The sequence below is a fragment of the Patiria miniata genome, unplaced genomic scaffold (assembly GCF_015706575.1).
Source record: "Patiria miniata isolate m_02_andy unplaced genomic scaffold, ASM1570657v1 HiC_scaffold_3, whole genome shotgun sequence".
NCBI classification, from domain to species: Eukaryota; Metazoa; Echinodermata; class Asteroidea; order Valvatida; family Asterinidae; genus Patiria; species Patiria miniata.
In genome coordinates this window covers 14351780-14363703 of record NW_024037069.1, presented here as the reverse complement: position 1 = coordinate 14363703, position 11924 = coordinate 14351780, and the positions used below count along the sequence as shown (strand labels likewise).

The 11924-nt window shown below is 41.8% G+C and overlaps 2 protein-coding genes across 2 annotated transcripts; one reads left to right on the top strand and one right to left on the bottom strand.

Moving 5' to 3' along the window:
• Positions 1–347: 347 nt before the first annotated feature.
• On the bottom strand, positions 348–3716 carry LOC119738352. The gene is made up of 5 exons (XM_038213216.1): positions 3503–3716; positions 2077–2157; positions 1620–1742; positions 1459–1508; positions 348–1203 (listed from the first exon to the last, which is right to left on the bottom strand). The coding sequence occupies exons 1-5, from the start codon at positions 3603–3605 to the stop codon at positions 1123–1125; spliced, it is 438 nt and encodes a 145-aa protein (XP_038069144.1). The 5' UTR covers positions 3606–3716; the 3' UTR covers positions 348–1122.
• A 4754-nt stretch (positions 3717–8470) lies between these two features.
• LOC119736361 lies at positions 8471–11728 on the top strand. The gene is made up of 3 exons (XM_038210371.1): positions 8471–8633; positions 9733–10237; positions 10668–11728. The coding sequence occupies exons 2-3, from the start codon at positions 9757–9759 to the stop codon at positions 11117–11119; spliced, it is 933 nt and encodes a 310-aa protein (XP_038066299.1). The 5' UTR covers positions 8471–8633; positions 9733–9756; the 3' UTR covers positions 11120–11728.
• Positions 11729–11924: the final 196 nt, after the last annotated feature.

Below are 11924 nucleotides of genomic sequence, written 5' to 3'. Positions count from 1 at the left end.
AAAAATATTAATATGTCTTCCGTGCCGATGACTTTGACTTTTGGTGCCATATACAACAGCGTGACTGCTCACTGATGCACTCCAAGCACAATAGTATCGTGGCCCTGAAGGGACATCACACATCGCAAGTATCTTTGCAAATATTGGCGAAAATGTTTGCGATGTCGCAAATATTATCGCAGTCGTGTAATATCGCCCGTTGCAAGAATTGCAATTTTTTTCTGACACTGATATTTGAATGTCATTATTTGAAGGTGTAAACAGCCGGGCTAGCGGGGCTGATTGTGACGTCACCCAGTCTTGGTGGCTAACACTCAAACACTGACCAATCCATACACATTTCTGACTTTTTTTTATAGATGACAAGATTTAATTCAAGGATGTGTTTCTTGTATACAAAGTTATACTTCCAAACATATTCACGAAATTATAGTGCTTTCTTTTTGTTTTGGTGTATAGACCCTAGCAAAATATGGTAGTAACTCAAAATGCTGAAAGATCCTAATAAGTCATATTCACGGCTTTCTTCAACTGTCAACTCATTTCATCTTAAGTCATGAAATGTGTTTTTTTTATTTTTTACATAAATTTGTAAATTTTGCATGTGCTTTGTAAATTTCACAATAGTTTCAACAGTGTTTTTTTTTAAAGAAATTAGAAACAAAAATTTGCTAATAATCATGTGGATTAGTTTTCTGTTTACACTGTTGATAATCAACATGATGGCAATATTCTGAGTACAACTCCTGTTAATGTGTACTTAAGAAAACATGTTGTCATAAATTATACCTAAGGGAGACGCTGGACATTAAAGAGACATTTCAATGTCTCCTTAATGTCACAACTCCTATTTAGAGGCAAAGTTACGTCGCAAATAGGCTAGATTGATTGCTCGTGGTCCAAAACATAAATATACCAAAAATCGTGGGGTAGGCTAAGGGAAAATGGCTTTAGGGGTAATTACAACCCTATGGAAATGACTCCCTAAGATGACATTTCCAGTGATAATGATTACGTTTAATTGTCTTCGAAATAATGACATTTCAGTGTCATATCGACAAGGCTGCAGTAAATGTGAACCCAATATGGTCACATGACAACGTCATGACGTCATGAAGCTTACTACAACTTCCCCCTCCCCCTAGCACAGAGCAACAGTTTGCCATCCTGGTTACGCAGGGTTGCATTCGCCACGTAGTAAGTCTGAAAATAAATAAGAAAAAAAAACCTTGCATAAATTTCACACTTCAGAAGCAGTGCATATAATGCTCAATTCATGTCTCAAGTAATGTCTCAAGTTCAAGAGTGTCAGTTGATAGAGTTCGCACGCCCCTCTCCAGCTCGAAGCCTAATCTTTTTTTGTGCACAGCCCCTCCCCCACTCAGAATTTGAAGAAGAAAACTATCAAAAATAAACAGACATAAATTGATCCGAGAATTGTGTGTAAAAAGGCCTTACCTCCTTGAAGTTGTCGTCCACCCAAACTGTCCCGGAAATGACTCTCGTTTCTATAAAAACGAAGTTTAAATAAAAATGACATCAGATAAAACAAAGCACTTACGTCAACGAATCATAAAGTTCAGTGGTCCGAGGTTCGAGTCCCAGTCAAGTGAACTTACCTCCCTTGCTGATATAGCAGCCTTTAGGATCAATGGTCTCGCCGATAGCGCAGTAAGCATCTTTGTAGTAATAAGGCCAAACGTTGAAGTAAGCTTCAATAACCCCAACGATTAAGTCATAAGCTAAACATAAACAAATAAGACAATTCACTAAATCTGATTAATTTCAGGAAATTGAATTCGACTGCGTGTTATTTTGTTTTATTAATATTATATACACTGCTATATTTTCTGTCATTCATTTGAGTCTTTGTTATGGTTGTGATGTGGATAGTAAATTTACAATCTTCTCAATCCGACGATTTTGCAACTGGCCTTATATTGATTGTCTGACAAACGTGGTTCGTATGATAAGTAATATACTAAACTTGAATAACCATTATGATAAAAGAACAAACACACAAATCACCCCCCCCCCTCAAAAAATACCCCTAAAACAAGCAACAAAAGCCCTTACCAGCCACAAATTCGACAGTGATGTTGAGTGCCTGTCTGAGTTTGGGTGGGTTAGGAGACAGGGTCAGATTGAATGGCGGACCTATCAATCAAATAAAGAAAAAGATCGATTAATATAGATCAACAAAATATCCATTTAATCAGTCAGTCGGTTGGCCGGTCGGTCGATCAGTCAATTATCCATTCAATCAATCAGTAGATCTATCAATTAGTCGATAGATCAATATCCCATTCAATTAATCAGTAGAGAAATCAGTTATCCATTCAATCAATCGATAGATCAATCAGTTATCCATTCAATATCGATAGATCAATCAGTTGTCCATTAAATCAATCAATCAATCTGTTGGTCGATCTGTGGATAGATCAGTCAATTTATCCTTTCAATCAATCAGTGGATAGATCAATCGATCTATAGACCTATTTTTAACCCTCCGACGCAGAAAGCACATTTACTAACACGCTTACAGTAAGGGGTCCCTCCGGGGACCCAGATATTTAGCGCCTTGGTTTGAGGCTACACAACGCTGTATCTATATGTATACAATCTCGACATGTCTGTAGACTATAAATAAGGAGGTCATTGACAGGAAACAGATGTTGTATACATAGTCTGTGGTCAAGTCGTGCACTTGGCTACCCGCAAGTGACTTTGTTTTGTGCACGTGTATATGGGCAGCCCAGGTTGTCAGGCTCAGATATGCCTGACCCGGGGTCACACACTAAAGGTGACTGCATATATCCGTAGTGGGTGTCTCTGGCTAGGATTAGATGGAAGATCACCAGAATTGGTTGGAATTTTTTTTTTTATTAAGGTAATTAACCAAATTGGGTCCCCAAAAGGGCTAGTTTCTGCGTCGGAGGGTTAATCCATTTATCAATCAGATGGGTTAGGAGACACTACCGGATTGGCCTATACATCAAGATCATATCCGGAGACAGTACAGACGTATAAATCGAACAGTTGCTATTTTCTAGAGTGTTAATCATCATGGCTGAGTGTCTAAACATTCCTTTTGTATTTTGTAATTCAAAGTGTTGCTACAGCTGCTGCAGACTCTACCTTTCTGTTCACAAATTAGACGGAAACTCAACATTTCTCGTCTTTCCTTTTCCTGTCATTTTCATTTTGTACAGTCCCACTTGCTACAATGCGCTCAATAAGTTATATCGTCTGTGATGTCCAAGTCAGTTACCGTCTTATTTACAGGTTTATTTCTGTCCAATAACTAACTACAGAGTAGTAAAAGTCAAAGAGTAGTAAAAGCGGTTACCCTGAACATGTTTTAAGTGATTGATCCAAAGTTGAGATGACTTCTCACGATAAATTTGGCGATCGATGTTCCGACTATAACAAGTTGTGAATTCTTTCCCATTACTCATTTAATGTAAGTTCTATCCCACAGAGTGTGGTTTGTCCAACTTACCACAATTCTCGTATTCAATATTCGGTCCTACTTTGATGATTTCTTCGTGAGATATCACGACAAATGCGACCAAAATAAGCAACCTGGTCAGACCAAACGCCATGATGCTTGCAGCTCAGGAAGACACTTGTACTAAATGTTGTTCCGTGTTTTCGTCTGTGGTTCAATGGTGAGCTGATATACCAATAAAAATGTGTAGACTTCCTGGTTATTTTGTGTGCGCAGCACATGGAAAGCTCCGAGTGAAATATAAATTGTGCAATTGGGATGTGAATGTTTGTGTAGTACACAAGTGTTTTGTCCATGTTTCTGCACGATCGCGCGGAACCCCTTCCTTTGGTGCCGACACTTGCTTATTCGTGTCAAGTTGATCCCAGTATCTAAGTATCGGTTTGATAGGATTTCATTTCCTTCTTGAACTCGTTGTGTTCAGTCATGTGATGTTCCATATCTATCTAGCTGCGGTATAGCAGTTCAATAATCATCATATCTCTCCGTTAGTCCGTTAGAGTTAGTTAGTAACGAACGTTGACATTGTCTATTACCACCAATTCTGCTCAGTATTTACACGTGAAGATCGAACCAACATCCCAAACCTAGATGAAAGCCGTTTTCCTGACATCTCCGACATGGTCTTCACCACAGAGGGAATCCAGAAACTACTGGCTGACCTAAAACCTCACAAAGCACCAGGCCCAGACGGTATAACAGCTCGAGTGCTGAAAGCCTGTGCAACAAGCATAGGACCAATACTCAAGAAACTTTTCCATAAATCCATCTCCACAGGAACTTTGCCTTCCGACTGGTTGACTGCAAACATCACGCCTATCCACAAAAAAAATGACCGGTCTGATCCTGCAAATTATCGCCCAGTTTCTTTAACATCGATTATCTGCAAGATCCTTGAACACATTATTCATGGCCATATCATGGGTCACTTTGAACAGCATGGGATTCTAGCCGACCAACAGCATGGTTTTAGAAAAGGCAGGTCCTGTGAAACACAACTGTCAGCTTTGGTCAACGATCTACAAGTAACCTTAGATAAACGCAGTCAAATGGATCTCATCATCATGGATTTCAGCAAAGCCTTTGATACTGTTCCTCATCACAGACTCCTGGCCAAACTTAATCATTTAGGAATCCGGAACAACATTCATACTTGGATTGACTGCTTCCTCACCAAACGACACCAGAAGGTGGTCGTTGATGGCGAATCTTCACAACCATCACCAGTTGTGTCGGGGGTCCCACAGGGAACAGTGCTGGGGCCCTTGTTATTTTTAGTCTACATCAACGACCTGCCGAACGAATTATCATCATGCGTCAGACTTTTTGCTGATGACTGCATTTTGTATCGGGAAATAAAGTCTCCTGAGGACTCTCAAATCCTGCAAAAGGACATCGACCACCTATGTACTTGGGAATCTATCTGGCAGATGGGTTTTAATCGGTCCAAATGCTTCTCCATGCGAGTGACACATAAACGGAAACCAAACTCCAACCAGTGCACGATGGGTGATGATATACTAAGCGAAGTCGATCATCACACATACTTGGGAGTTGAACTTACTTCTGATATGACTTGGAATCGACACATCAACCAAATTGCAGTCTAAGCAAACAGAACCCTTGGTCTACTCAAAAGAACATTATCCAGCTGTGATAAACACACCAAAGAAATAGCATATAAAGCACTCGTTCGACCACTTCTGGAATATTGTCAAGTCATATGAGACCCCCACCAATCGAATACCATCAGCGTGCTTGAAAAAGTTCAGAGACTTGCAGCCAGGTTCGTCCTGAGGGACTACAGTTACTCATCGAGCGTCACTGCAATGCTCAAAGAGCTATGCTGGGACCCCTTGGAAGAAAGACGCAACAGAGCCCGACTATGCACCATCTACAAAGAAATTCACGGTATAATTCCAAGTAATATCTCCCACCTGCAAATTCATCTACCCAGTGACCAGCCAACCACCAGACGTACTACCAGACAAACCAATAGCACTTTAAATCTTCAACGCATCCAGTCAAACAAAAACAACTATCTCCACTCGTTATACCCATGGACAGTCCCCGAATGGAACCTCCTACCTGACGCTACTAAAAACCAACCCACACTGAACGCCTTCAAAACCCAACTAGACAAGATAAATATCGGCCAACTTTCCACCCATGCGCACTTCAAAATTTAGTTATCAACCAGCACCATGACAGCGTTACCTGCACGTGATAGCCCCACCATAGGCGATTGTGCAGTAGCATACAGATACAGATTACTATACCTCATACATATTCATGATCGAGAGCCGAACGTTCACTGGTCAATTCACCATCACGTGCCAGATGTTATTCTTGCTGTTTACCAAACGCGCGCGCGAGGATTCACGCACATAGTAAATACGCATGCGTAGTAGACTGTCGCATGGGTTACCCGTGCGACAGTCTACTACGCATGCGCTTTACAGAGCAATCGAGGAACTGTCGCACGGGTGCAGTACGCACGCGCGAACATCGCACAGGAGAGATGCATGGTTGCACGGTTCGCGTAAATGTTAATTTCCAGAGCTCAATGATGCCGTACTGGAGAAAATGTATAGACCGTGTAAAGATGTCTCCTGTACAAAAGAAAGTTGTACACATTGCAAACAACGGTATTTACAACTGTAGTAACTGTATTATATTGCAAACGAATCGAACTAGTAATTGAAGTTGAATCTTTTGATGAGCTGTACAAGTTTCCCCAAAGTTTGTTTTAGGTGCATAATAATAAAACAAAATTCGGCAACTGAATATGTATGAGGTATAGTAAAACAAATATAACATGGTTTATTTCGGGTGGACAGTCGATATTAGCTCCCCTCGGTATTGGAAGTTGACAAACTAGTTCCCTCAGCTTCGCCTCGGGAACTAGTTTGTCAACTTCCAATACCTCGGGGAGCGAATATCGACTGTCCACCCTCAAACCATGTTATATTTGTATATTGCTGCATACATACTTTGACCGATTTCAACCAAACTTTGTCAAAAGTATCAGTAGCCCAGCCCCAACATACCACATGACCAAATTGGGGTCAAAGGTCATCATGTGGTCACTGGGGTCAAAAACCTGGGTTTTTTTAAAACTCTAAACACTAATTTCAGAAATAACATGGCATAATCACGTGACTCATGCGATTAACACGAATTCGATGGTATCGGTTCGCGCGACAGTTGGTTAAAAGTAGTCCCTTTACCCAATACTGGTTAAATGTACCCGATCTTAACCATCGTTGGGTAAATTGACTATTTTTAACCAACTGCTGCTTAACAGGTGAACAGCCCAACGGTTGGTTAAAAAAAAATTAACCAACCTTGGGCAAAATATGCCCAACGTTGGGCCAACGTTGGGCAAAATTGGACAATTTTACACACAACGTTACGTTGGTTAGAATGTTAACCAACTTTTTTAACCAACATAATTTTAACCAGCATTTTGAGAGTGTGAGGGGGGGGGGGCGCTGGTCACCATCAATGTTAGACAATAGCTAGCGCTATGTCATTTTCACAGGACATTCAATAAACAGCTGGCCACTCGCGAAAAACAGGGTTTTGGAGAAAAAAAACACAACTTAGCCTAGGCAAACAATGCACTTTAGCCCCCCCCCCCCTCCCCACCAAAAGGGGGTCCGGTTTCTGGTCTGCGCGTGCGTCGCCGTAGCCATGCGCGTCGGCAAATTTAACATTTTTTTTTCAATGTATATGATGTCTCAAAACCGCTAAACTCACTGGTTTGACTGGAATCCTGCTGCTGCACAATTTTAACGTGTTTTTAGATGGGGTTACGATCGAGTAATTATAAGCTTTATGTGGCCTCTCTCGGCTCCCATATATTTTGCACTAAAATTAGTCGGGCACCATTATTTTGCAGTCATCAGCCGACATTTGAAGAATAAAAAAGTAAAAAAAAAAATTAAAAAAGAGCAAAAGCCGCGTCGCCTGACCACTTTTGGGACAAGCTCCATACCAGAAACCGAAGACTTTTTTTGGACTTATGTACTGTTCAACCAGCTAATCATGTTAACGCATAGGACTCTCCGGTTGCCAATTTTCTAGGGGGAGGGGGGAAGTTTTGGATCGGGAGGGGGGGGGGTGCGCGCCACCCACGCTACGCCACTTCCTGCGCCCCGCTCCAACCAGGTTCGTCTTGTCTATCTAACCTTTCTGGCCGAGGCTGTCAGCTCAGTGGCTATTTATTCACTTCAAAGACAGGCAATTTTACCCACAAGTCATTAGAAAATATATGCCCCGCTTAAAATGGGTTTCGCCCAGTGGCTGCAGGGGGGGGGGGGGAGGCAAAGGGGGCAACTTGTCTCCCCTGACGGATTTTTTTAAAAGAATTTTTTCAGTAAGTATTTCCATAAATGGTTAGAGAGTTCTGACATCAGCCCCCCCCCCCCAAAAAAAAACCTAGCTCAAAAACCATTACAATGCGCCGTGAAAATCGGCACTATTAGATTTTCCAGTATGCACAATAATGGGCAGTTTTGAAGAGCGCCCCCATTTGGAAGATAGGTTCAAACAAAATTGCCTACATTTCGGCGCAAATGTGCGGTTGCCCCCCCCCCCCCCCACCAACAAAAGCTGGATACGCTACTTTCGCCTCCATTTTCGGCACCCCCTTTCCGTAAATGCTGGATATCCCACTAGTGGTTTCAGCAAGCCAACTTAAACAAATCTTCACATTTTATGTGAAGTGCAAATTGCCCATAGTGTGCCAGATGAAAAAAACGATGCTGATTAAATTTTAAGCATGATTTAGGCCTAAGTAACTATTACGAGCCGCATGCGTATCCGTTTGCGTACCGTTTCTAATGGTCCCTACTAATTTGCATACAAATTCTAAAAACCTGAAGAATGTGATCGAGTCCTTAACAAACCTGTACTGCCAGGCAAGTTATTGCGTAATCCTATCTGGTACTAAGAATACTAGAATTTTTCCAGATGAGCTGTTTTTGTTGGGGTTGAAGTCACTGAATGGGCGTGGTGCAGACGAGTACTGCATCGAGGTTTGCATTGGGCTTAAGGGTATCGTGTTTAGCTGTGCCGGCTGAGAGTAGAGACCCCTAAGAGACAAGCAAAAGACCTGGTAAGAATTATTGAGTTTCATTCAACATCGTGTTTCATTTTAATAAGGATTGAATTAATTATAAGACTACATTGTGGTTACCATCCACTGTTGAATTTGGGACCTCACACAAAATACTTAAAAGGTATAAATAACACTAACACTCATGTCCACTTTATGGAAGTGCATTGTGAACAAGGAAAGACTCTCAATGCTTTGGATTACAACATACAAACTGCTCATTAATTTTAACCCTAAAGGGGCCGGGGCGGATTCCGCCCCCCCCCCTCGACTTTTTCCGCGATAGCCTTTAAACTTTTTTTTTCGCGACCCGAGCTTTTATGACTTTTTAGCCTCGAGCCTTGCGCATCTTTTGACACCAAAAACATAAAAATCGGACATGGGGTTGTCGCGCAGCAAAATTTTTTCCGGCGCTATGCGCCGTGAAAAAACTTAATTTTCCCATATACGTCGTGTACACAGACCAGAATTGCCATAATTAATTAGCCATAATTCCAAAACCCTTTGACCTTTGGTCATGAAATTTCTTTGGTATGTTTATGAAGAGTTGCTCTATGCATGTACCGAGTTTCAAAATGTTTCGTCACTCGATGGCCGAGATCTTAGTGTGCCCCCCCCCCCCGGCTGAGAGATGGTCGAAATAACCCAGCCCCTTTAGGGTTAAATGTTGAAGAAGCGTTTAAAATGGTAAATAGGACTATAAAAAGGCCCGGAAAATTTAATTAAAGTTGAATGTCGATTATGAGGGACCCTCCTCTGGAAAATGTATATCAAAATCATCCTGACGTCACTGTGTCATCAAAGAGCACAGAGCGCCCTCGCATCAGCCCTTCACTGCGGAGAGCTTTAGTTGTTGTTTTTTTACAGAGAGATAGAGAGAGCACTTAGCGCAATCTCTCTATACAACCGAATAGTCAGATTTGCAATATTGGGGAAAAACATGAATTTGGCACTGAGAAACTAATTTAGCAAGAAAATAGAAATTGTTCACCATTTCTCGAAAAACTGTATACAACCACAAGAAGTGTCGTCAGGTTAATGCAGGCTTTCCATACAATTGTCCTATATTTAAATTCTAAAAATACTCATACTTTATTAGGATAACCATTGGAAAACCAACAAGATGACGAATCTGACGAGTAGGCTCTTCTTGGGTTTACCCCTCCTCCTGCTTCTTTCGGCAACCGGAACTCTGGCTCTGTCTACCTTCCATCAAGATGTCGCCTTCTCATACATCGACACAGAGGACATCACTCAGTTCCCCCGAAACACGTATGACGAGCCCCCTCTATTAGATCGACTTGGCACCGGACCTGTCTTTGTTGCTTCGTTCCCTGGAACTTATGTCTTCACCTTCCACGCACCGGGTACCGGGAAAAACTTCTCGGGTCCACCATCCCGCATCAACTACCAATTCAGCTGGTCTCCTGGTGGTGTTAATGCCCAGTCCGTCTTGCGACTGACTGGAGATGGCCCTGTAGCCGGTCACGCTCTGCTGGACTTGCAGTCCGATGATCACGTTATGATTGAGATACTGAACGGATCTGCCACGCCCATTGTAAATACCACAACCCCTGTGATATTTAATGGCTTCCTGCTGTACCGTAAGTTTTCCGAAGTTGTTTCATATCTTTGAAAAAAAAATCTGTTTGTTTTTTTAATGCTGCGACTTGTTTCCGAGCAAGTAACCATAGTTATTAAAACTACAAATTTACTTTTACAAGGGGAAATTTTAACATTATGCTGGCCTGTTTGCTATTTTGTCAAGAACAAAAAATAAATTGGAATTTCAAGATGACAATAAAATCGTTCGGACATCATTCGACATAATTGGACACCTGCGGGGGCGCTCTTCAAGTTGTGTGGACAGGCGTGATTTTAGTGTTGCCATTGCACATCGGGCCTGCGTTCCACCCTTGCCAATGTCTATGATATTAAAACGTGTCGCCGTAAACGAATAAGAACTTTCCAAATGGCGATGTGTAGACGAAGTTGCACGTTTGAATGCTTTGTATGTTTTTTTTCCCACCTCAGATCGGTGTCTGTGTTCGCCACTCGTGCTCCGTCAGTCGGCCTTTTCCGCATCACGAAAGAGCACGGGACTCGGCCCTGGCACACTTTTCATTTACTACTTTGAAATGGATCTTGGCCGCGAGGACGAGTTCGACACCGCAAATGGCATCTTCACGGCCAGCCTTCCAGGCATTTACGTCTTCATGTACTCCTTCCCCAACCAAGGAGTGGGCAGACCGGGCTCAGTCACCGTGAGCTTGACCGTCAACGATGCCGTCAAAAGCAGCGTGACATCGGTTAGCTCAGCCGCTGCTACCGTGGAGTACGCCGGTACCACGGTCGTACTTGACCTGGTGGTAGGAGACAGGGTTAGACTGGAGAAAAGAGGCGGGCAGCTAGACATACCAGAGGTCTATGTTGGTGGGACGCTTGAATACGTTTCACCGATATTGTTTTCAGGGTTCCTATTGTAAGGTGTTCACACGCCACCCATACGGCTAATACGCATTATTAATAATCATTACGATTCTTTGGTGTCGTTACTAAAGGGTCATGCAGTGAAATTTTCTTTGGAACACATTTTGTGACATTCTACTCCTCTTATATGAAACTACTTGACATCCCTTTTTGGTTGATTAAAAGTGCACTTCTTTAAACTTAAAAAACCTGAAAATATGATTTACCTGACAACTGAGGGCGAAGTTGCTGTGATGCCATTTCAGGAAGACACTGATAATTTCAGGGATTTTCTTGTCAAATTGTGATCAAAAAATTTGCTTATTGAAAATATATGTAAGCGAAGGTAGCTCATTGGTTTAAAGCTATGTACTCGCACAACAAAGTGACCAAAGAAAAGAACATTACGACAGCAAAAATATCCCAAACTCGCAACTTTTTTTGTGCTGAAATAGCTGTAACATTGAGAATTCTGCCCTGAATGACTTCATAGTTTTGCGCATGAATATGGAAATTTGTATCAGCATACAAATCAAAAAGGCACCAAAATACCCTTTAAAAATGTCAAAACGAAAATTGGAAATAAGGTTAGGCCAAAAAAAGGTCTCCGGTTTCTGGTATGGAGCTTGCCCAAAAAGTGGTGCAGCGACGCTGCTTTTGTTTGTTTGGATTTTTTACCGTTTTTTTTCCTTCAAATGTCGGCTGATGACTGCAAATGTTGCCAGACTAAACTTAGTGCAAATATAATCCAGAGAGGCCACATAAAGCTTATTCTCGATCGTAACCCCATCTAAAACTTGAAACATTAAAATTGTGCGGCAG